The sequence below is a fragment of the Chrysemys picta genome, chromosome 15 (genome assembly GCF_011386835.1).
Source record: "Chrysemys picta bellii isolate R12L10 chromosome 15, ASM1138683v2, whole genome shotgun sequence".
NCBI lineage: Eukaryota > Metazoa > Chordata > Testudines > Emydidae > Chrysemys > Chrysemys picta.
The window spans coordinates 25,008,864-25,035,373 of record NC_088805.1 but is presented as its reverse complement, the minus strand read 5'-3'; the positions used below and the strand labels follow the sequence as shown (position 1 = coordinate 25,035,373).

Genomic DNA, 26,510 nt, shown 5'->3' with positions numbered 1-26,510 from the left:
TTAGGTGGAATGCAAAGGGCAGAATGGTATGTAGGAGGTTGAGATTAAGGCATATGTAGGCAAGACTAGGGTAAAATATGTAGGCAAGGGTGGAATTATGGTGTGCTTTGTGGATGTGGGGGGGGGGAGAAGTTGTTTGAATAAGATATGGTGGAAGAGTGGGCACTGATGTAGATTTTTCAAGTAGTGGGAAGACCTACTGGGAAGGTCTGGGTAGAGGTTATATTGGCAGTGGCTGCATATCTTTGATCAACTGGAGGAATGAGTGATGAGAATGGGGCAGCCCAGAGAGGTATAGGCTGCAATGATTTAAGATGTCCCGAATGCTGGAATGGAAAAGAACTGACTCATTTTTATATAGGGATCTTAAAAAATTGGTGACAGCATTTGGCAATGGACTGGGTATGAGGAAAGAGTAGAAGAGACGAGTCAAGGATAATCTTCACATGCATCTATCAGTCAATATCTGGTGTTTTTCTAAGGTGCCTGTTATCATGCAGTCTAAGCCCTCAATCTGAAAAATTGACACTTACTTCTCAGCTGAAGGCCTTAAAACAGGAAATAAATGGTTGTAGCACTTCCTGATCTGTCAACCATTGACAATGTGATAGTGACTGCTTATACCTAGGGATCTTGCAAAGAGGAGGTTCATGATGTTTATACTTAGAATTTTTATTCTGTATATCTCGGTGCTTTACAAAGGTGGGCAATATTTTTCATTTACAGATGGTGAAACAGACTTCCTGAGGTTGAGGTCCAAGTTTTCAAAAGTCATTAGTAAATGGGGGTGCCTCAAATGTTGGGTGCCCAGCTTGAAACAATTGGGACCTGACTTTCAGGGGTGCTAAGCATTCAACTCCATTTGAAGCCATTGAGGACTGAATGCTCCTTGATGGTGACCTTTGTGGTAGGGAATGGGAATAGCTTATTAACAAGCAGAACATTTTGTTCTTTGTGAGGGCCTATTGGTGTATGGTTCACAGATGGCTTGACAAAGGTGGGGGCTAAAAATCTGTTCTGAATAAACAAATACACATTTTTCAGTACATTAGTTAATGGCTTGTAAAGCACTCAGGTGAGCTGAAACCATGTGTTACTAATGCTATGTCGGCGCACGTGCGTTGGGGCAGATGCTCTAAGCCGATGGGAGAGAGGTCTCCCATCGACTTAATGACTCCAGCCCCTGCCAGTGGCGGTAGCTATGTTGGTGGGAGAAGCTCTCCTATTGACATAGTGCTGTCCGCACAGGCGTCTAGGTAGGTATAGCTTGCGTCGTTCAGAGGGATGCTTATTCACACACCTGAGTGACATAACTTATGCCAAAGTAAGTTGTAGTGTAGACATGGTCTACGTTGTCTGTGTGGATCAGTCACTACTGCTTAAAGTCATATTGGTAATACCCTTAGCAGGGAAATGGCTATTTATCTTTTGGATGCCTCAGATTGTCCCTTGTTAAACTTCTTAATGTGGATCTGTGATCAGTCTTCCCCTTCCATTTATTCCACTTCATTCACTGACTTTCTAAGCTGGTCGATTATCCTCAGAAGTGTTGTTTAAAAATGTAGATAAGTACACTAATATCCATTTTACTTTTAGCCAACTACAATGAGTTGTACCAGTGGTCTGTCGAGTCCTACTCTGATTTCTGGGCAGAATTTTGGAAGTTCAGTGAGATTGTGTTCTCTCGTCTATATGATGAGGTAAGTCCGTGCTTACTTAATTTTGGTGGTATTTAATAACCATCATAGTGTTTGTAAAATTGGAGTAGGTAGAGGGATGGGGAAAGGAGGTGGAAAATCAATTTTATTAAGCAAACAGAGTCCTGTGGCGCCTTTAAGACTAACAGAGGTATTGGAGCATAAGCTTTCGTGGGTGAATACCCACTTTGTCAGACGCAAGGTGAAGGCTGTGTTAGTTACTTAAGAAACATATATCCTGGCAGTTTACTGAGCTGTCAGAAGGCTGTACCTGGTGCAGCGTTCAGCACGTAAAAGCATCCAGGGACAGATACTGCCTGTGGACCGGATTGTGCCATTAAAGCACTGGCCCACATTGGGGGCAGTCTGGACTCTTGCTGCTTCAGGAGAGGAATTGTGCCTCTGGAAGCACAATTGATCCCTATCTCCATTAAGTGAAACATTTGATTGTTACTGCAAATTAGTCAGTTGTCTAAATGCTAGAATATTCACTTGCTGTTAGTTACAAACACGAAAACTGGGGGCATAGCTGAGGCCTCTTTCAAACCAATGCCCCTAAATACATAATTGGACAATACAGTGCTTCCTTGTGAGCTTTGCTGTTGTAAACAGACTTGGATGGTAAGTTCAGAGTTGCCTCTGGTCAGACACATGCTGAGCACTTACAATCATAAAAACTCTCTTCTTTGAAAGAAGCCCTGTAGCTGAAATTTTACCAAGCTTTTGTAGAAGGCAGCTTAGTACTCGACCAGAAGAATTTTCTCATTAGAATACCTCCACCATCCATGTGATAGGACCTGAGGGCATAAATGGAAGCTTTTTTAAAAAAAGAGAGCATTGTATGGTCATAAGAGAACATTTTTAATTTGGAAAAATAACTAATATGTACTCTACATGGCAGCTTAAAGCAAAACACTGGAACCATTCAGGAAGCTTGGCGTAAAACGAAGCAGTTTTTTTTTCTGTCCCAAATGCTAGAGATACTCCTGAAGTGTGACTTATTGTAACATAATTTGGGGAAAATTGTGAGATGGGAGCCTGAAACCTTCTTGGAACTGATTAGTTCAAGATGTGGCAGCGGATGTTTCTGTTGCACTTTTTTTTTTTGGTAACTCCTTTCTATTGTGGTTTTCCAATCTGTTGGGGGTCTCAGATCCCTGGATGGATGGATCTTTGGTGTGGCGTTGCTTAATGAATAGATAACTCCTTTTGCAGACTTATGTGCAAGTCATAGATGGTGCAAAAGTTTACTTAGGTGCATAGGATCCTGTTGTGCCTTAGGAGCAGAGACAAGGAGAGAGCACTACCTCTGCAAACTCATCTTAACAGCCCCCCACTCTTGTGTGTCTGGCAGTCAAGGCCTGGTCCACATATTAAATTGCGTCAGTTTAACTAAATTATTTAAACATAGCATGATTTAAAATGCCCCGCAGTTTGTTCTTTTTAGGCAAGTCCTAAATTTAATGTTAACTGCATTTTTTTTATGGATAAAATTAAATACCTACCTTTTGTCAAGCACTCTGAGATCTCCAGATAATACCTAGCACTTCCTCTGGATTTCCTAATTAGAGCTAGGGGTGTTGGACATCGCATTGCTCGAGCCTCTTGCTGGTGTGGCACTCAAGCTCTGCCTGCTTGCAAGTAGGACAGCACTCTGTCACTTGGGCACCAGGGTAGATTGTTCCTGTGAAGGAAACACTGCACTCAGTTTGAGATTAGTGGTAAATTTTTATTGAGCTCTGTGGGGGAGGGCAAACAATGTAAATACAAGTTTGCCTTGCTATGTGTATCCATCGTGTGTTTTTTATAAATAGGAAGTGAGAGCAAAAAGCACATTTTCTTGAATAGTACACAAGTGAAGCCTTTCTAGAAGTCACACAAACCAGTGATTGTCACCAAGGGGTTTAGTTCGAGGTATGTGCATCTGTCTTGAACTCAGGACTGGCAGACAGGAACATCTGAGTTCTGATCTTGGCTTGGACACTGATTCCACCTGTGGCAATGGGCAGGTCACTAAACTCTCTGTGGCCAAAGTTGCAGGACCTAGCCTGTCTGCTCCTTGGTAAATGGAATAATGGTACTTGGTTGTTAAAATTACTTCTCTAGCTTATGTCTGTAAAGTCCTCTGAAGATGAAGAGCTGCAGGTTTTCCTATTTTCCAAGGATGTCTGATACTGTTCCTGCAGGTAGTTGACCCATCTAAGGGAATTGCAGATGTTCCAGAGTGGTTTAAAGGCAGTCGGCTCAACTATGCAGAAAACCTTCTGAAGCATAAGGAAAATGACAAAATTGCTCTCTACGCGGCGAGTAAGTATTTAGTTGTGACTTCCATTAGCCAGTAGCCCCTGTGTTTTTCACTTGTGAGATAGTGAGTTTGTCCAACTAAAATAGGCAGTGCTTTTTTTTCATGTGCCCCATCACCTTCTGATAAACCTTGAGTTAAAGTAGGTTTTGGATGAAGGGGGAGGTGGACAGCAAATCAGCCAGCTTAGAAGCATCTGCCCAAGTCCCCTATCTCGGAGGACAGTGAGAAGATGGGCTGTGGTGGCAAGCAGCCAATTCTGGAAAAGTCCCTATGGACTGGTGAAATTGAGCTGGCTTAGTTGGGATTATGTTGTCTTGTTTAGCACCATCATCAACCCTTTCATTTAATAGTCTGCCTTCCAGCATCATTGGGATTTCCATTATAAACACTTGCTTTAAAATGGGGTCTTTCTGATGCAGTCACCCCTGATCTGTTACCTTAGATATGGTCAGAGATTTGAGGGGTTTAAAATCCTTTTTTGATATTACAGGAAGACAGGGTCACATGGGAGTGGGGAACTCCAAACTTCACAGTGCAGTAACATCAAATTCAGTTAAATAAATTTTCCCCATTGTAATAGGATAAATTTCAGGAAAATCAAGGTTTTAGGATGATGGATGGAATCCTCTATTAATGGATGTTTATTGCCCTGTTCATACACTTGAGGTATAGTTGTGCTTTTTTAAAAAAAAAAAAAAAAGGCTCTACAAACACTTTCTAACTTGCTGCTTTAAGTCTTCAAGTCACAAACATACATGGAAGAGAATTGTATGAACTGAGCTGAAATCCGAACATTATTTGCATTGGGTCTGAAGAGGCATATCCAGAAGAGAGATTCTGGCACTTACTTACATGATCTTTATTGCACATTAGTAGAGTTGTGTGTGTAGTCTTTCCTGTCTGCAGCCTCTTTTTACAATATTGGCTCACTGTGGCCGCTCCCTCCACCCAGAAGTGCAGCAGTGGAACTGCTCTGGGGCTTCTACTGCAAACACACAAGCTGTGGTAACTGGTGTGCCACCATTTATCATTTCCTAACATAATTTGCACCCTTAAGAATCTGAATAAGTGTAAGTTATACTATGTAAGTGTTTTTAAATAAATGTATATGACTGCCGTATATCTCCTCTTTTGCAAAAAGATGCACCGAATTTAGTGTAAAGGCTATATCTGGTTTCAGAGCAACAAGCTTTAATGGTTACCAATCGATGAGTCAACTTTTTCAGGAAAATAACTATAAAGTACAAATGCAAAACCAAGATTAAAATTAATTTTAAATCAAAGCAATTTGAATCCTGACTTAAATCACTCAACCCTACTTGCATGTACCAAGATTAAGATTTAGCTTTAAATTTGTCATGGAACTTGGTTTTTTTTTTTTTTTTTTTTTTTCATATGCATAAAAGGGCAGAGCTTAAAGATGTATACAGAACCACCTGAACAGTGCAGTTCACTTATGTATTTCCTTTCAAAAATCTAAACCTTCCTAGTACCTCACAGTATCAAATTCTCTTTTTTGTAACTTTTTTATTTTTATCTCCTACCCTAAGGATTTTAGTTACACACCTTGGAAGGAGATAATGTAATGTAAGGTGTGTGTTGACTCCTTACTGAGTTGTATTCTGAGCTCTCCATGTAGCTTTAGCCAGGCCTGATCCTTCCAGTGAGGACTGGCAGAGACAAATGCCCCTTTTAATCGCTTAATAATAATCAAAGACATATGACCTGCAGCCTGAACACTCCAATTAGACAAAACATGATGTAAAATTTTAGGCTCACTATTGGAATTGTAAAGAGTCTACATGGGATTCTTTTTCTCTTGAATATGGAGAACAGTTAAGTCCCCCCTTAGATACATAAATAAAAACATAGGAGAGCCATCTGCAGTAGGTTACCCTAATGAAGAAGGGAAAGTATAAATAGATGCATTTTGTTTCTTGGATTAATTAAAATGGAACTGAACACCTGTATAAAATCTATACTGAGTCGAGAGAGTGAGTGGCAAAATCTGTAACCTGGTTCAGCTGCAACAAGAAGTGATCTGTTAAAGTGTCATCGAAATGAGACTTATGTAGCTTCAACCTTGAAAGATCGACTTGTCACTTAGCTGCTTTTTTTTCTTTTTTTCTTTTTGAGAGCATTAAAAACATTGTGTAACTAAGAGTTGTTTTTAAACAAGCCCTCTGCAATGGCTGCAAGGCAAACAGTTAGTGAAAGTGGGTAAATCTGTGAAACTGGCTTTAATTGACTTTCATTGTCTCAAGGAAAAGGTTAAAAGTAAAATGAGGTAAATAGTTTCTAAAATTTTTTCAGTTCTGATAATCTAAGGAATTATGAGTAACCTAGGGTTACCATACTTAACAAATAAAAAAAGAGGACCCTCCATGGGGTCCTGGCCCCGCCCATTTCCCGCCCTAGCTCCACCCCTCCTCCCTCCCACTCCCAGCCACGCGAAAAGGGCTGCCCGAGCGCTACCGGCTTCATGGTTTGCCGGGCAGCCCCCAGGGCCTGCGCCCCTGGCCGGCGCTTCCCCAGCGCAGCTGGAGCCCGGGAGGGGAAGCGCCCAGCTGGGGGCGCAGGGTCTGGAGGCTGCCCGGCAAACCGTGAAGCCGGTAACGCTTGGGCTTCGGGCAGCCCCCTTGCCTCTGGACTCTGTGCCCCCAGCCAGGCACTTCCCCTCCCGGGCTCCGGCGGCGCAGGGTCCGGAGGTATGGGGGCTGCCCAAAGCCCATAGCGCTCGGCTCTTAAACAAGCCGAAGAGTCAGGAAGGAGCAGAGCCGCCGCGGGAGAGGAAGTGCCTGGCCGGCATTTTCCCGGACATGTTCGGCTTTTTGGCAGTTCCCCCCGGATGGGGGTTTGAGTGCCGAAAAGCTGGACATGTCCGGGAAAAAACCGGACGTATGGTAACCCTAGAGTAACCTGTTTTAATGAATTAGTTGGTTTAACATATGATTGTTGTCCCTTTTTATGCAGAGATTAGCTTTGTTTGTTCTATTAGGTGTACCTGAGACTCATCGCTTTGTTTAGCTTAACCATGTAATTCAACATCAATAGGAGGAAACACTATTTCCTGATTGACAGGATACTTTTTAATACATAGTTCTAAATCTGCACTATGATTGATTCAGCATGGGCAAGTACTGTATGAGTGCATGAATGCAGTGAGTATCAGTACTCCTTATGCAGAGAGTGCTGAGTTGCATCTGCATCTTTATTCCAGGCCCTTTTCTGCATTTAATCTTCTTAAGTAGTCTTATTTCAGTATATTACTGCTGTGTCAGAATGGAGCTTAAGGAATCTGTCTGGTTCCAGCACTCATTGGTGGTGATTTTAAAGGAAGGTTGTGGGTATTTCAGACGGAAAATTAAATGCAACTTTTATAAACCCCTATCCCCTTCCATGCAGACCTTTAATTTGGATTGCATCTTGGCTCTTGTAATATTTCCCCCAATTGGTTATGAATGTTTGAGGCCTACTACCCACTCCACAGGCAGCTAAACTTGCAGAGGAGGAGGGAGAGCAAATATTATACTCTGCTAAAGGAGCTGTGCTGACCATAGCCAGTCTGCTAGAATACATGCCATCAGATTCAGCATCACTAGCACAATTTACTTGCCACATTCCTGGACTTGTGTATGTGTGTTGGGAATTCTGGACCTTGGAGACAGGGCAGGCCCACTAGTCAGTGGGAGACAGACTGGGGAGCCAAGAGAAGACAGTTACATTTCATAACTCTTAGACATTCTCTTATTTTATTTAGCCAATTTATTAAGGACTTGTGTAACATCTAGTCTTGAATACAAAAATTTAAAACTCCCCATAGTTCTCTCTTGAGATGAACCTGGCCGAGATGAGTGTATTTGCACTGGAGAAATACTGCAGAATTTTCTTCTTGGCATCTTGGAGATCCTAGAGTGCTAGGAGGCCTAGAGTAGACCGTAACTGAGACCTACTAACAGGATTATACATTTCTTTAGTCACCCAGTGACTGGCAAATTTAACTAAAATTTAACCTTAAACTGATTGTTTTGGGTTTTTTTTAGCTCTAATTAGAAAACTAAACAGCAGGTTTTTTTTTTGTTTGTTTTTTGTTTTTTTTCTAGATCAGAAAGGTATGGGGGAAAGCAGTTCATGCTTTAAATTTTAAACAAATGCTGTTTGACTCTTGCCTATCTACAATCAGCAACTTACATTTTCAGGAACAGATGTACAGTCCTGCCCTGTAGTGAGTGAATCCCATCCATTAACACAGAGGTCTCATTCTAAAGACAGGCTTTGCACAGGACAAGAATATTATTAAAGGGCCAGTGTTCACAATTGTCTGAGAGCTTTTTCCTCAAAATAACATCTTCGTCTCTTTCTTTCCCCCAGGATGAATCTGTTGCAGTGGACTCTGGTTCTTGGATTGCAGTGTACCATTTCTAATTGACTTCTGTGTTAAACCTTTTTTCTTCAGAGGAAGGCAAAGAAGAAATCTTGAAAGTCACTTTTGAAGAGCTAAGACAAGATGTTGCTTTGTATGCTTCAGCCATGAGGAAAATGGGAGTGAAAATAGGAGACAGAGTTGTTGGTGAGTAAGGTTTTGGGCAGGGCTGGAGGGGAAATATCCCTGAAGCAAACTAAGTGAGTTGTTTAGGGCTCCAGAAACACAAATATAGGAGGAGCACACCAAAGAAAAGACCCTTGTGCTGGTGCATTTATATTGCTATGAAATATGCTTCTGGAGAGATGGAAGCTGGTTTAGCCTCAAGTTTTCCATCTCTGGAGGAAAAAGTAAATGATTTATTCATAACTTTACTCTGAGGTCTGTTTCACAACTTAATAAGCCCTCTGTGGAAGTCAAAAGTGAGCAAGATGTACACAGCCGACTGGTGATCCTGTTAATAATATATAATGTCGCTGCAGCAATTTGAGCAGATTAATACTCTCATTGAACTCTATCATATGTTTTTATTTTGTATCTTTTTTTTTTCTCAAGAACAAACTATTGGCTAAATTCAAGCAAAGTGTGGGCGAGCATTATGCAAGCTTCTCCTGTTCAGCTCTGTCAACACACCTCATTGGTGGGTGTTTTTTTGCTTTCAGTTTTCTGATCCGTGTGCATGTCTGAAATATAGCATAGGTCTTTGGGGCATGGATGGATCTCCTCTATCTCTGTCTGCACATCATATGTCACACTAATAGTACTTGCACAAATGATGATGCACAGTCCTTTCATCTTTGAAGATCTGGGTTCAAGTTCTCACTTGTGCATGCCGGTGGGCAGTGGAGCACATCTTAACCCTTGATATACTGTTATGCCACCACTGCCCTCACTCCCCACTTGTAGATGTCTCTTGAATAGTATCTGTCAACTATGCTAAATTGTAGGTTGGTCTTGGGGAGGAAACTCGCTCTCACTTATGACTTAAGTAGGGTTACCAGATAGCAACTGTGAAACAACAGGACAGGGGGTCGGGGGGTAATAGGCGCCTATATAAGAAAAATTCCCAAAAAGCAGGATCGTCCCTATAAAAACAGGATATCTGGTCACCCTAGACTTAAGTGAGAACACAAACCCAGATCTTCAAAGATGAAAAGATTGAGCATCATTATTTAAGTCACACTAATGGTACTTCCAAAATCTACAAATGGAAGTAGATGAAATCCATGCTGCAGAGACCTTTACGCTAAGTGGAACATATACTGTGCTATACAGATCAGATAACTGGACCTTCAACTGATATAGCAGCCTCTGGCTTGGTGAAAGGGAAGGACACTTATTAAATAATACACGATGCAGTCCTGAGGCCCTTACTTGGGTGAAATGCCTGTCAGTCAGTGGAGCTTGGCCTGATTAAGGATTGCCTCAGTTTTTATCCTGCTGGTGTCAGGTTCATAACTGACAGGAAAACACTTTTAAATCTGAAACCAAATGTTGAGTGAAACTAATGGGTGGAGGAAAGTTCAGATTTTAGCACTTGCATCTATATGGTTCCAGTTCCACTTCTTATTTGGGGCATGGTATCTTTAACAAGTGCAAGTCATGTATGAATGAAGTTCAGACTTCGCGCTTGCTACTGTTTATTCACCCCAGCAAACAGTCAAATCACTACAAGTAACAGGAACCAAAGGCATTTGAAAATCAGCTTGAGTCGCATAATTGTCCAGTTCCTTTTTCAGATTAACTTTGTAGTGTCTGATTGTGTGTAATTGTGGAATAGACTGAGCAAATTTGTGCAGACTTTGAGCACCATCTATTCTGAAATGAAGTTTCCCCTGGTATGCACAGAAGGAAGTCTGCAGACACTACTTTGTAGACCGTACTTCATGGAGAGAGGGAAACAAGCAACATACCTTGTTTTATATTGTAAAATTGTGACATCTTTTTTTACCACAGAACCTCTCTGCAAGCAGATGTTCTCTAAACTGTATGCTGAAGTGGTGCAAACTGTGTTAAATGTTCATCTGCATCCAGAGGGCTCTCCTGTGGTGGGGTGTGTTTGAATCTCACCTGTATGCTGCAAAAGTGAGATTCATGTTAGTAGCCCCCCCAAAAAAAAAATTGCTGAGGGGAAGCATTGGAAGGGTGGAGGGGAGAAATTTAGATGTGGGACCACAGGCATGTTTTGGGAAGCTGCAAAACTTAGCATAGGGGATGTGGAAGGATTGCAGCACATTTCTAGCCTTCAGGGTTGAATACCGGCCCTGTGGGATCTTCATTACAGCTCCATTGCCTGCCTGTGGCTAGGTTAATTCCATCCTACCCACCTTTGCTTAGTTCCTCTCTAAAAGCCCATTATTTGGGTGTTGTGCATTGATGGAGAATTCTGCTAAATTGAGTGAGTGTCTTGAGCTCTGGGATGAAATAACTTCTCACTAGACTGTAAAAGTTCAAAATAAGTCTACACTTGGCAAGTTTAACTTATTTTCGAGAAGGCTCATTCTGGATTAACTCTTAAAGCATTTCATTTGTTGGGAACTTTGCCATGTGCAGCATCATGAATTAAAATCTCATACATAAGTTCTATGATTGTCTAGAACTCTTCTCATCCAGAAGGGTCCCAGATGCCCTATTCATAAGGGGTGTCCACACTTGTGGCAGTGTGTATAGTACAGAAACTGCACACCCAGCTAGCCATAGGTCTGAATAGCAGCGCGGACGGTGATGCACTGCCTTGCTGAGTAGAGTACAGACACGCTAGAACCCTAGGGCAGGGGTAGGTAACCTACGGCACGTGTGCCGAAGGCGGCACGCGAGCTGATTTTTTCAGTGGCACTCACACTGCCCAGGTCCTGGCTACCAGTCCAGGGGGCTCTGCATTTTAACTTAATTTTAAATGAAGCTTCTTAAACATTTTAAAAACCTTATTTACTTTACATACAACAATAGTTTAGTTATATATTATAGACTTATAGAAAGAGACCTTCTAAAAATGTTAATGTATTACTGGCACACGAAACCTTAAATTAGAGTGAATAAATAAAGACTCGGCACACCACTTCTGAAAGGTTGCCGACCCCTGCCCTAGGGTATATATCCTACACAGCTCTCTACCTGCCCAAGCAGTGACTTCCCATATCTACACTGCTGTTTTTAGCAGCGTAGTGTCCCACTGCTGGAGCCTCCCCCCTCACCCTATCCTGATTTTTCACACTGACTATCTGGTCACCCTACTTGAACCGTGCTTTTTAGTATGCTTTAGATGCTATATATTTTTATTTTAAGTAAGGTCAGGGGACATACCTCCAAAAGCCAAGCAATTCCAAATTTAACTAATGCCAGCACTCCCTCCTCCCAGAAGTGTAGGCATCCAGGATGAGCTGCAAGCATTAGGGTCCCAATCCTGCTGTCCTAACATGAGACTATTCCCTTTGGCTTCATTGGGAGGCTTGACTCTTAAGAACTACGAGAAGAGGTATAGATTGGAATTTCTTGTCTTGTTGTATTACTATTTCCAAAACACACAACTTAAATTGAAAATTTTAGGGAGAAATACTCGTGGCATAGTGGAAAGAGCAAAATGTTTAATTTCAAAGCATTGTTATCTTCCTGGATTTGTGATCTATTAATAAGCATCTGATTCACGACGCAGGGAGGGGGGTCACTTTGTCTACATGTTTTATTCCCTTTCTCTTCATAACCCCCACCCCCTTAATCGCCTTTTAAATTATTTCTCAGGCTATTCCTGCCAGCTTAAATTGGTCTTCAAAATGAGTACAAAGGGAGCATCTCTTCCATTGTAGTGGTTACACTTTTAATGTTAAAATCTCTGCGGCACCAAAAGAAACATTTCTCTAAGACTTTATGTAAAATGCTAGCAAAGGTTCCTATCTGAAGAACAGCTATTTTAAGAGAACCTATATAGGAGTCGTAATATCATACACACTTCCTTATTGCAACTCTAAGGAAAGCTACTTTTTTAGTGATATATGATCTGACTTTTCAAGCCTTGATAGCATAGGAGTTCGTGTCTGACGTTTAATTTTGTGGGTCTTATTACATTACATGCTTTTTCAAAATGTCTCATTTAAAATACTAAGATCACTTGGATTCAGATCTCACAAGCTAAGTAAGAATGGCCTGGGTCAGAGCTCTTATGAGAGACCTTCAAAGAGAACCCAGTTTACTGAAGGAAGTGGTAGTAATGCAACCGGATGCAGTCTTCTGAGTTAGTATTGAGCCAGTGACCTGCTGTAGTGTTCAGGTGAACCACTTGATGCGCCATCTCTTGGATGAAATGAGGTCCTGATGTATTGTCTCTAGAGATGATCTGGGTTTTCACAGGAATAGGGAAGTTAACTCTTGCCACCAGACTCCTTGTTGTTTTTGTATATACAGACTAACACAGCTACCTCCTCTTTTGTCTTGGTCAAATTCCAGTTGGTATCCAAGTCCCAGAGAGCATCTTTCTTTCTGATAAACATGTGGAGGGGAGAGTGAGATGTCAGTTGATATTTTAAAACATGTTCTCTACTACCGCCTTCCTAATCAACTTGGACCTTTGTTTGCCTAGCTTCCTGCCTAGCCCCAGCAATTTACAAATTATTCCACTTCCTGTCCTAAAATTATATTGGGTAGTGTTCTAGGTTAAACAGCTGCCACCTTCCACTTGAGAGATGGCTGCACTTCAGTGGCATGCTGAGTGATATGTATGTGTGAGATAGATTGTCTTCTCTGGTTTGAGAACTCAGCTATTATCTTATAAAGATGTGCTGTAAAGCAAATAATTGCTCTTTATGATGTACAAAAGCAACTTACAAAAACACAAGTTATTTTTCTACTTTTTATATTAGAAAAGTAAGTCCTGACTTGTGCCTTTTTCTCTTGCCTTCCTTATCCTTGAGGATTTTGGCCATCTTTGGATGGCCTGAATTGTGACATGACTGCTGGAGGCTGAAACTGAGACGGTAGCTGTCCAAATGCTTAGTACTATAGGAGGTGGTGAAGGGTGTTAAGTATTAGGCTGGGAAAGCTTCAGCTCAGATTTCCCCACCCACATGCAATATCACAGTCCAGGTCCTCCCAAAGATTGCCACCTTCCACCAGGCCCTAACCTGTTTTGACCATAAAAATAGCACGTAGAAAACCTTTTGTTTGGTATGGGAGCTTTGAATGTTTTACAGCAGCAGTAATGGGCATATTTCCCCCCCCCCCATTTTAGTGAGTTATTGTTTCAAATGGGCAGAAATGCTGTTTAACTGAGTGAGCATTGCCAGACCTTTCCGGTTGCCCTACTGTGATTTGGATGCTCTCCCTGTCGTTTCTGGCCCAAAAAGCCCTCTTGATCTGCAACTACAGTAGCAGAGTCTTGGACTGTTAGAACCTTAAGTCCACGGAAGCCTAATCTATAAGGGAAGGTAACTAGCCCATCCAGTTGACACCCCCTTGTGAATGTTTTACTCTTGTCTCGTTATCTCTTGGACGACAAACTCTTCATCATAGGTAACATGTCCTCTGTTTTAAGTGCAATGAACACTTGCATCACTACAGTAACAAAGATGGAGGTAGGTGAACAAGACAGCGGTGTTGGGGCTTTCTCCTTCAGCTTGGTATCTTCTCCTGGGTCTTCAGCTACTTATCCTTGCCAGATGTACTTAAAAGCTTAGCAGCTGCGAGGAAGAGACATTTAGCAGCAAGCATTGTTTCAAAAGCTGTGGCAGCATCTACATTTTCTGGGGATGTCTTGCAGGTCTGTCTAGATCTTAGAGGCGTGTGTATACATGTTACTGCATCTGACAACCTTAAAATAAACTGAGGATCCCATTGGTGTAATTTGAATGAGCCAATCTTGAGGTACCCCATCCTCCCTCCCCCGCCTCAGTACCACTGCTAATGTAGAACTGGAAAAATAATCCTAGGTGGCAAATAACTGACTGATATCAGGAATAAAATAAGCTCCAGTTTATCTTTATTTCTCATCTCTGGCTAGATGACTCTTACTGTGCTCCTGTAGCAGGTCTTGTTTTATCCGCCAACAAACCCCTCAACTGCATTCAACACAACAGCATTGCATTTTATTGCTTAAAGCTAGTGCTTAAGCTACTAGGGCTAATACAGTTGCTAATGTGGTTTTAAAGCTAGCTTTCTAAGAGGATTGGTAGGTTACTAATAGTCTTGGGCTGTAGTAATATTAGCTTAAATCCAATATTACTGAAAAGGAGTATGAAATGTGTGTTAAGGTTAAAAGTTGACACTGGGGCTCTGGCCTTGAATTGTCCCCTTTCTTATACCAGGCATTTAGGAGTAGGGAAGGAGCTGCCTTGAGGATTTTTCAGCCTTAACTTTGTTGCTTTCCTTGTGTTGTACGGTTTGATGGCTTAAAGTAAATCTTGGCCTGAAGGCCTTTTGCCTTTTCTGAGTGACCAGTGATGTTTGGATGCCTCAGTTTCTGGGTGCCCAACTTCACTCTGCAAAGGAGCTTGATTTCTTTTTCTGAGTTGGGTGCTCAGCATTTTCTGAAAATAGGGTCCTGTGTCATCATTGCAAATTGAGCACCCAAACTCCCCGGCCACCTCTGCTAAAAGCTGTAGGCCCAAATTTCAGGACTGACTTCAGCATTGTAATGTCACTACATGTTTAAACTTAAAACCTCAGCAAACACTAGCTCAGGTAAATAGTGATTCATGGGAAATGCAGAGACCTGACAGTTCTGTGTCTTGAACCTATTTTTAGCATAAACAGCCACTTTTTCTCATTATTATTATTATTATTATTATTATTATTATTTTTTAAGTAGCATGTAGTATTAAGGTCTGGCTTGTGTCCTGCCAGAGTGGGTGTCATAGGTTAAATTACTTGGATGTAGCTTGTGCTTAGAGCCCTGTGTAAATCACTATTTACTGTTGGGAACTTTCTTTAATAAATCATGAAGTACTGAGTTGTGCACACTTTGCAAAATTGAATGAATTTTACAAGTAAACGTAGTCCATTTCAAGGGCAGAATGACTTTTACAAGCTACTTGTAAAAAGTCTTTGTATCCCTGAAATGGACTAAGGTCACCTTTTTGTATTTTAAGAGTTTGTAGATATTTTCCTATAAAATAAATGAAATTAAAATCATGGGGTGGGGCATTTTGACTGTTTTCATGCGCTCTGTGAAATTGATTTACTGTAGGCACTACTCATGCTGCCTCTGTTTTCATGGAAGCTGCATGCTAGTGGTGTAAGAGGTATACTCCCTGAGCCAGCAGTGAGTTCAGCTGATAGCTGGCCACGCCCTCTTGTACCTAGTCCCTGGTTTCTAGCCATGTGGGCAGAACTGGTTAGTTTAAATAAATATCCCCCATGTCTAGGGTTACCATATTTTGAGCCTCCAAAAGGAGGACACTCCACGGGGCCCCAGCTCCGCCCCTTCCCCTGCTTCCCGCGAACATTTGATTCGCGGGAAGCCTGAAGCAGGTAAACGGGGCGTGGAGGGAGGAGGCGCGGCCCAGTCTGGCCCCCCTGGCGTTTCCAGCCTGGGTCGGCTTGGGCCCTGGGGTGCCGGCCCGGGGCCTGGCCCCCGGCCCGCCCCCCCGCACTGCTGGCCCCCGGCGCGGCTCCGCACCGCACCACCGGCCCCTGCATGTCCCGATTTTCCCGGACATGTCCGGCTTTTTGGGATTTTCCCCCTGGACGGGGATTTGGAGCCCAAAAAGCCGGACATGTCTGGGAAAATCCGGACGTATGGTAACCCTACCCATGTCTGGGTTCTACCACGTGAACAGTGCCACTTTACCAGGTGTAACTGGGTTTGTCAGTTTTCCTGCCACCTGGATCTCTGGGTGGGAAGACCTCCAAAGCTCATTACACCATGTGGGCTAACTCCCATATCCTTTACACTCAGTCTCTGGGACAATGTGGGATAGGTTGCATGGGTGCTGGATTGAATTTATGAAAGGGATTATGTAACATGGTTGCCTGAGCTAGCCGGGGATTGGACTTGACCCAGGCTGTCCCTACCAGTTGTATTTTCTTTAGCTTCCTAGGCTTTCTCAGAGTCCATTGATATAAGTATGGTTTTACAGTGTGGGAAATGAGCACCAGCGTTAGTTTTCTCATGCTGAGCTCTGTTTGCTGTCAGTGTCAGGAGAGCTTGTCCAAACCTGCTTGCGCGTAACAGTTCTTTGTAGCGCAAATACAGGAAAAAGGGATGTTAGTCTGACATTTCCCCTTGGATGCTCAGGATGGATCTGTTGAGGAGATGGATCCACACACTTTTCCTGGTCTTACAGGAACACTGTTCTAACCTGTAAATGGTAGGCGTGACAAAGGTAATTAATAGCTTACTCCCATCAAAATCAATGGGAGTTAGGGCCTTTATGAGTCTGGCCCTAAAGTGATTGTAAAAATGGCACTTTCTCACTTAACAGATCAGCTCATTGTTCTTTTAGCCTTGCAGGACCAACAAAGCAGAGTGCACACACTTCATCCTGTTCCTTTTTTGGGTATCAGTAAAAACTCTCTTACCAGGTTTCAGTCACTTATACCTGTGCAAACGTACTGAAAGCATTGGGGGATTCCAAGGATATTCCAGAGTATGATTTGAAAGCAGTAAATTCCACAGATGTGGATAAAGGTTTAATTTGCCCTGCAGAATCGTTGGCCAATGGTGATGTGAGAAGAGCAGAAACCAGGCTGTTTTTCTTAAGTACTTGCTCATGTTGATTCCATTCTAGGTGTGTGCGTGCCCATGTGTGCAGTCATCGGAGATTTTTGCCTTAGCGGTATCTGTAAGGCCCACTGTGGTGCCCCCTATGCTCCATGCCACCGGCACTGCTGGCCCTATGCCCTCTCAGTTCTTTCTTACCTCACGTGGTGGTGAGTCCAGTTGGAGCACCTCTGTCCCTTGCTTGGCAAGCAGCGGGCCAGTGGTTTCTTTCTCAGCCTTATGCTTCTAGTTGTAAAATAGTTTTATTGTTTGTTAGTTAGTAACTAAGTAGCTGTTAAGTGTTCGGTTAGTTAGGGTCCCGACAGGGACTTTGCCACAGGCGGGCCAGGCCAGTCTCTGGGATTTAAGCCCTGCTCCATATGTAACAGCCTATGCCTGTTAGTGACCCACATAATAGTTGTCTGCAGTGCCTCTGGGAATCCCATGTGAAGGAGTGTTGTCACATCTGTAAGAACTTTTGTCCTCATGCAGAGGGATATGCGGACAAAATATGCCTGATGCAGGCTGCCCTGTCACATGTAGCCAAATGGTGGAGTTGCTATAGGGAAGGTTTGGGCCAGGGTAGGAGAGGTCCAAGCAGATTTCTACCTTTTAAAAAGTAGTCCCATACTGTGAAATGTGAGACCGCTTTTTGAAAACAGGAACATGAAGCCTTGCCTCACAAACTCTGATCCCAAGGGAATGAGCATGAGTTTACTACATGAGCCTTTATGCCTTTGGGCACGTGACTTATGAGTGGAACATGAGTCAAACATGGTAGAAACAATGCAAACTTTATGTAAGTCATTGTGAAGAAATACCATCTTGATGTATGGTGAGAGACTTGTATAGACAGTCCTGTATTTCTTCCAGAACTCAGGGCATGTCAGATTTATCTAATCTCTGATCAGGCACTGGATGTGATGTTCCTTGGCGAATGGCAAAAAGCCTAATGGTCCATAAATTAGTGGTGATTAGTCAGCCCTATTTAATGTGGCACACGCCAATGAGATGAAGGGTAATACAGAAATATATCAGTCCACCTCCGAAACCCTCCTCCTGCTCCCGCAAACAAATTTTGTGCTTGTTATCTGGGAACAGGCAGCTTCTTAAAGTGCATCCCAGTAGACTGGCAAACCAACCAACCCAGTGTGTGCACAGAAACCAATAACCGCTGAGTTAATAATTTTATTTTATTTTTTAAAGGGGGCTCTAGGGCCTTGTTTTTAGAAATACCCATCAGGGCAGGGATTGTTTTCCTCTGTGTTTTGGAAAGTTCCTAACACATGGTGGGATACAATGGTACAATTTACTGCGTTGTAAATTGGGCTCATTAAAATCCATGGGAGCTGCAGGTATTTGGCATTTTTGGAAACCAGGCCCCTGGTCCTGTAAAGAGAATTTTTATAAATATATGCATGGGCTCAATTTTAAACTTTGGGGTTCCTAATAAAATGCCTATTCTGTATTTGGGCATTGTTGCTTGCTTACTTGGATGTCGTTTAGGTCCTTAAAACAGATAAGTGCCCAAATCTATGTTTGGGCACCCTAATTTAGATGTCATTTGAAATTTGTGTTTTTAATCGGTGGGTTCAATCCTGACGATTCAAGAATCCATCTCAACCTCCCAATTGACTTTGGGGGCAGGATCAGCCTGTTGAAAATCTACCTCTCCTGACTCTTCTCTTGTCAGAATATCTGAGGAAGGGGATCCCTTTGTGTATTTAAATTGCAAAATTGTGCTGCAGGCTGATAAAGCTGTATTTCAGGTTTGGAAAGTTAATGCATTTTGAATGCAAAGTGAAAACGTACTGGCTGCATTCCTGCTTGAAAAGTGCATGTGTGAGAACACAGGGTATATCACTTTAGGATCTACTGTATATATCCTGCAGTATTGCTGACCCCAAATGTTCAAAAATCACATCCGACTCGCACAACAAACTCATGAGATTGGCTTTAAAATTATGAAATTGTATAAAAAAAAATAGATGTGGGTGTTTTTTTTTTTTTTTTTTTTAGCCTTTAGGGTGCACTGGGGTCAAATTGTGAAGCTTTCTCCACAGACACGAGGGCTAGAAATTTACTGTTTCTTTAAGAATGAAGGCTGAAATCGCGACACATCCATTTGATGTTGGCAACATGCCATAGCCAAGAGGGAAGAGCTGCCTTGTCTAGGCATTGTGATGCACGGTGCTTTTAAGGACACAGCTCTCATTTCCAGGGGCTAAAATCCTGCGAAAAGCCTCTCTGCCCCACACCCTACTCTTGCAACCACTGCAGCTGGCTCACCCCATCTGGGGTGACTTTTATCCCTCTCTGCTCCTCCCTATTCCTGGGTTCCCCTCTCGGCCATGTCTGGCAGTGCCTGTACCCCATTCTTAACCTCGGCTCCAAACCCCAGGCCCTGATCTTTATTTTTTTGTCCCTGGGCCCCTCTCCTTCCCCTGCCTCCAGCTGTTGGACCCTCCTCTACATTCAGCTTGGCCCTTGCTCAGATTCTGCCCATCCCTCCCCTACGACTTGCCTGTTTTGCTCCCCAGGAACAGCTAGGAGCCCCTTGTCAGCCCAAAGGGGTGCAGAGTCAGGGCAGGGGTGATATCAGCAGATCTCCCTGAGCATCCTCCATTCAAACCAGCAGGGTCAGTGACAGGTAACACAAAGCAGCAGATTGTATGGGGCAGCGGATGGAAATTTGACACGGGCACCCGCATCCCTCTGTCCCCTCCCACTCCCCCGTCACTGGGCAGGCTGGCATCACGCTCGCTGTAAACAATGAGAGCTGGGGGCCAGCTTTCCTGGGCACAAGGCCGGGAGTCCTAGTCTGCTCTTCTGGGAGCAGCCTGGGACAAAACCATGTCCCTGCAGCCAGGGTGTAACCAGAAGGCACGGTTCCCGGGGGGGGATGGGAAGGTCCCTCTTACCTTCCCTCCAAGTGGTGCACTCTCTGGGAGCAGGTGGCTGGGTCCCAAGCAGGCTGGGGTCTCTCCACTGGGAGAGTCTCCTGGCAGGTGTTGGAATGTTACTCCTCAATATTAACCTCTCCTGACTGTAACCAGGTCTCTGGGGACCCCAGCAGCAGGCTTGGGGATCTTGCAAGGAGTGTGGACTCCCCAAAGCGACCCTGAGTTACTTCAGCGAGTGCAATTCATTTCCTCCTTCCCCTGGGACCGAGTGACCCTGGTGATCACTGAGTCGCATCCCAGCACCTCCTGGTTTCTAGCGATCAAGCGATGGCACTGCAGCCACCCTGTGCCAGACCCTGCCACTTGAGGATTCCACGTTCCCTGGGCACGGGGCTGACTGGCTTCCTCACAGGGGCTGGGGTTCCCGCTCTCAGCCCCGGGTGACTGGGGCTCCCACTGTCGGCCCTGAGGCTGCCTGACTGCCGGAGTCCTGGCCGCCAGGGCTGATTAAGAGCGGGAGCTCGCCCAGGATTTAAAAAAAAAAAAAAAAAATTGAGATTTGACATTTGAGCTCTCTTGTGAGATCATACGTTGGGCTTAATTTTACTTACAAATTGTGTCAATCACAAGGAATTCGAGAGTTGGCACGTCTGCCCCTGACTCTCATGTTGATTAAGATTAGAGGCCTGGAGCCCAAAATAAATCAGCTGATCTTGACAGGAGATGTCTTGTCACTTCTGCTCATGTATGCAATGTAATGTTGCCTTTGGCCGGATAGCTTTTGCACAAAGCTGGTTAGGTTATCAAAGGTAGGTGAGGAGAGGCAATCTGCACAGGGATTATTTCTCCCTCCTTTCACCTGCCCTGGCATGCTTGTGGGGAGAGAGCTGCAGTTGACTGAATTTGCCTTACAGTTAGATACTGGGCATTTCATAATCCCACCTTCTAAACAAACTTGTTTTCCAGTACTTCTACGTGTCCGGTAGCTTTTCGGTAATGGGTAGCTCTATATTTTGAGTTCACATTTGCCCTGGCCATTAAATTACTGTCCTCTTTTCCCATCCCCCTGCAAATCTTCAGCTTCCTCGGCCCCCGAGATGTTGATGAATAAACAAGATCTGGATCTTTGTGACTGCAGTGTCAATTGGGAGGCCCTCAAATTTGGAGTAACTCTTTGTCAGTGCAGTTACAGCTAACTTTCCCCAGTGTCTGTGATCAGACTCTGGCCCCTTAAAAGGGGAAAATGGCAGCTGGCAGTAGAAACTTGCAGATGCAGTTATGTTTCTGATGAGACATTTTATTTTGTTTCTCTTATTTGCACATCTGTATAACCTGACTACAGTAAAGTTTAGGTTTACTTTAAGATCTGCAGATTCCAGGTCTCTTCCATCTTTAACTATTGAAATCCTGTTCGTAGGTTATTTGCCCAATGGTATTCACGCAGTGGAAGCAATGCTGGCTGCTGCGAGTATTGGTGCTATTTGGAGTTCAACTTCGCCTGATTTTGGAATTAACGTAAGTAATCTCAGTATTGCCCATTCTACAGAACCCTGCCTAGTGCAGATGGTGGTTAGATCTGGGATGCATCTGTTTAGAGTTGACTAAAGATGTACGTGTTCCATTTGTTTACTGCTTCTGCCATCTTGTGGCAAAACCCCAGAAAACTAGATTTCCTTCCCAACTTGAGAAAGGAAACTGATTAGGCTGAGACTTTGCAAACTGCCATGGAATCTGGAAGCCCAGTTTCCATTAATTAAAACAAACTAGGTGTTCAAGTCCATGAGACAGTTTTGAAAGTTTCAGCTTTAAATTGCTAATTTCCAAATCAAGCCTGGGCTGGTAGTGTGCAATAGTTGTTGCTGTCTGACTGCTCATTTGCCATGTTACGTGAATTGGTGCTTAATTCACTCCATAGAGAACAGATCACAACAAGCACCAAGTGGCACCACTTGGTGACCAAGTGGCAGGCCAAAGATTGAATAGGCTATGGAAATTGACAGTCTTCCTGGTGTCAAGGTGGCCTCTCCAGAATATGGCTCCAGCACATCAACATTGTAAGAATATACTGTGGATGGTATGAGACCCCTTCCTGACCTCATCTCTCAATCAATTTATGCCCTGAAACATGCAGATCAATAGCCCTTATGCTAGCTAGGATAGCTTACAACTGCAGAAGCTATACCTATTCGTAGATCTAATTATTTTTTGAATTATACTGAGCTATTTGCCTGCAATATTCACTGCCACGGAATGGTTTTGCAAGTGTTTATATGACAAAAGAAAAACCAGTATCTACTTTCTTCCAGTGGTGTGTGTGTGGGTTTTTTTTTTTTTTTTTCCCTCTCCCTCCCCCCCCTTCTGGTTTTACTTTTATCCTGTTTATTGTAGAATCATAGAAGATTAGGGTTGGAAGAGACCTCAGGAGGTCATCTAGTCCAACCTCCTGCTCAAAGCAGGACCAATCCCAACTAAATTATCCCAGCCAGGGCTTTGTCAAGCCGGGCCTTAAATCCTCGAAGGATGGAGATTCCACCACCTCCCTAGGTGCTTCACCACCCTTCTAGTGAAATAGTTTTTCCTAATATCCAACGTAGACCTCGCCCACTGCAACTTGAGACCATTGCTCCTTGTTCTGTCATATGCCACCACTGAACAGCCAAGCTCCATCCTCTTTGGTTAAAGGCTTCTGTCAAATCCCCCCTCACTCTTCTCTTCCCGGAGAATAATTAGCTGCAGGATGGGACCATGAATCCAAATGCCAAAAAAACCCACTGACGCTTCTATTGGGAGAAAGAAGGAACTTTTTTTGGTAGATGATCCTTCCCTACACCAGAGCTGCTCATCTTCCAGAGGGCTGACATTTGAGCATTAGTATTAAGGATTTTGGAGTTAAGTAGCAAGACTGTGGTTTTCAAAGTGATGTACAGATCTTTAGCTTTAAACGATCAAGGATGTCACATAGAGACCCCACATCTAGAAGAAGCAATGAGAGAATGTAGCCAGGATTGCAATGATCTTCATGTGCCTGCCAAACAGTAGCTAGTGCCATTAAGTGTTGTTGCAGAGGATAGAAGTCAGGCCAAGACTTCTCACACCAATCTCCTTTGGGAGGTGCTCTGAAAGCTAACAAGCAGCCAGTTTCTAACCACTTTGCTGCCTCAGCTTCTGTGCCACAGCAGAATCCTGTGTCTTTCTAGTGCTAAATGCTGGATCTTGCACTCTGCCTCATGTTTGTAAATGTCTTGGAAATCTTTGGCTGGAAGGAGCTGAATGAATGTGAAGTATTACCTGGGATAGGATATCTAAGACATGCCCCTGAGTTGGGCTCGGCCCTTTCTCCCTTTATTTTGCACACCAGCTGCTTAGTTTCACTTCCTTTTTCCATCCGATTGAGGAATGGCTCGGGCAGTACACAATTTACTTGTGACCTCTCCAGGAGCTTGCAGTTAATACTTTGTCATTCTCTTGTGCTCTTCCTCTGACGAGCTTAAGAGGCATTGTTGAATTAAATCTCAGGACACCCCTTTGAGATGAGTATCAACCCCATTTTACAGGTGAGGAAACTGAGGCACAGAGATCAAGGGACTTGCCCAAGGTTGCACAGGAACCCTGCTGCAGAGTCAGTGTTGGAACCCATATCTCCTGCTTCAGTCTGGTGCTTTAACAGTGCCTTAATGAGCGGGGGTTTATTGGCTATTTACCGGAGTCTAACCAAGTTTGGAGCTTTCTGCAGCACGAGACCCCTGTCTTTTCTATTGACTCCTTTATTCCTTTTAAGGTTTTTATTCCTTAAAAACCTCCTTTTTGTTTCCTCAAGGAGGTGAATCACTGAGACACCAGCAGGGCTTGTGCAGTTGGCAGCTTAAGGGTGTGCTTTTGTCTATCAGAAATGCAAACCCAGCTGCCACAAAATAGATGAACCTCTTCTTACTTTTGTGGGTTGCCAGTGACTTTGAACACAGTATCTTAGTGGGTGTCCAGAACTAAATGCCTTTGCCTGGACAGGTGCCTTTCTCAAACACAGTCCATATGCTTTCTGGGTTCTGATTTTATTTAACCTAGAAATGAACAATAATGAAACATAAAGTTCAGTTCAAACCTTCCTCTGGGGATTGGCCCATCCTAGTGCCCGAACTCCAGTTCCTCTCTAAAGAGCAACTCTGCATATATAAAGTTATTTATTCGCCTATCATCTAACTCAGTGACTTAGCAGAACCCCTTTAACTCTTTCCCAGTCGGATCAACATCTGTCAACAGGGTGAGGTGTTTCAGGCTAACATGGCTAATAAAAATGTAAGGCTGGAAGGGACCTTGAGAGATCATCTAGTCCAGCCATCTGAGCTGAGGCGGGACCAGCTATACCTAGATCATCCCTGACAGGTGTTTCATAGAATATCAGAGTTGGAAGGGACCTCAGGCGGTCATCTAGTCCAACCCCCAATTAAATCATCCCACCCAGGGCTTTGTCAAGCCTGACCTTAAAAACCTCTAAGGAAGGAGATTCCACCATCTTCCTGGGTAACCCATTCCAGTGCTTCACCACCCTCCTAGTGAAAGTTTTTCCTAATATCCAACCTAAACATCCCCCACTGCAATTTGAGACCATTGCTCCTTGTTCGGTCATCTACCACCACTGAGAACAGTCTAGATCCATCCTCTTTGGACTCCCCTTTCAGGTAGTTGAAAGCAGCTATCAAATCCCCCCTCACTCTTCTCTTCTCCAGACTAAACCATCCCAGTTCCCTCAGTCTCTCCTCATAAGTCATGTGCTCCAGCCCCCTAATCATTTTTGTTGCCCTCAGTGGACATAAAGAACAATCGATAACTCCTCTTTAAAAGAGCCCTTAATCTATTTGACAACTGTTATCAGGTTCTCTCCCACCCCCCCCCGAGTAATTTTCTCAAGTCTAAACATGCCCAGTTTTTTTTAACCTTTCCTCATAGATCAGGTTTTCTAACTCTTTTATTACTAGAGTCCTGCAAATCTGTGGATAACCACATCCGCAGATGCAGATATCCGCTGATCATTTTTGTGGATAGTGGATCAGATACAACTGTGCAGGGTTCTACTCACTGGCAGCGCCTGGCCAGCGGCGTCCGGTTCAGGCAGCCCCTGGGGCACAGAATGCTTGGGGCCTGGGGCTCGGCAGCAGATTGGAGTTGGGGCTGTCTAGCACCAGCTTGCTGCACCGCTTCCTGTCCAGCAGTACCAGCATCCCCACCATGACCCGGCCCATCAGCACTGGCTGGCCTTCCAGTCCAGGGCCTGGCCTGCCAGCTCCTGGGCAGCAGGACTGATCTGCAGCCACGGGGATTGGAGCAGGTGGTGCCCCACCCATCTGCTCCATTCTGATGCAACATGTGCTGCTGCTGTGTGCCATCACTCGTGGGCCCCGGGCAGCAGAACGTGATGCAATGGCTCCTTACCTCCAGTCCTCACCCTCATGCTGCCTCTTCCCCGCAAGACTCCACTGCGCTCACTCGCTCCTGCCTATCACCATCCCTTGTGAGACTGCTCGCTGATGCAGATACAGATAAAGGACAGCTAGCAGGTTGGATTGCGGGTTGATCCTGACGGATCCACATTTTTGTATCTGCGCAGGGCTCTATTACTTCAATTTCTCTGGGCTTCTCTAATTAGTCCATATCTTTCTTAGTGTGGCCCCCACAACTGAACACTGCACTCCAGCTGATGCCTCACCAGCACCAAGTAGAGTGGGACAATTATCTAGCATGTTTTACATCTGACACTCCTATTAATATACTCCAGAATGAAATTAGCCTTCTTTTCAATTGTTTATATTTGCCTTTTTTGCAACTGCGGTACACTGACTCATGTTCAATTTGTGATCCACTATAACCCCCAGATCCTTTTTAGCAGTACTACCACCTAGTCAGTTATTCCCCATTGTGTAGTTCTACATTTGAATTTTTCCTTCTGAAGTATAGTACTTTGCACTTGTCTTTTATTGAATTTCATCTTGTTGAAGTCTGACTAGTTATCCAATTTGTCGGTCATTTTGAATTCTAATCCTGTGCTGCAAAGTGCTTGCAACCCCTCTCAGCTTAATGTCCTCTGCAAATGTTAGGAGCATATTTTTCATTGTTATCCAAGTCATTAATGAAAATACTGAATAGTACTGGATGTAGGACAGACCCCCGCAGTATCTCATTAGATTCATTTTTCTGTCTCCCCTTCCCACCCCCTCCAGTTTGACAGCAAACCACTGATAACTACTCTTTGAATATAGTCTTTCACCTGTTGTGCACCTACCTTGTAATACCTTCATCTAGGCCACTCTTCACTCATTTTGCTTAAGAGTATGTCATGTGGAACAGTGTCAAAAGTCCTGACCGGCAATCTAGTAGGTGGGGCTCTCCTATATAAAATTCTATTGTAAGTATTCAGTTTTTGGGTGGAAGCTGTTTGTCTTTGCAGAATGAAACTGTTTTAGAAAACACTAAAATGATCATGACATCACAGTTCTCACTT

General features: G+C 43.7%; 1 protein-coding gene across 2 annotated transcripts in view; it reads left to right on the top strand.

Moving 5' to 3' along the window:
* AACS (acetoacetyl-CoA synthetase) overlaps positions 1-26,510 on the top strand; it is a 64,688-nt gene that overhangs the window by 1,522 nt on the left and 36,656 nt on the right. For both annotated transcript variants that reach the window (XM_005299573.5, XM_065568665.1), the window contains exons 2-5: positions 1,597-1,700; positions 3,884-4,004; positions 8,459-8,572; positions 21,435-21,532. In XM_005299573.5, coding sequence (XP_005299630.2) covers positions 1,597-1,700; positions 3,884-4,004; positions 8,459-8,572; positions 21,435-21,532 — 437 coding nt within the window. The remainder of the gene's footprint in view (positions 1-1,596; positions 1,701-3,883; positions 4,005-8,458; positions 8,573-21,434; positions 21,533-26,510) is intronic.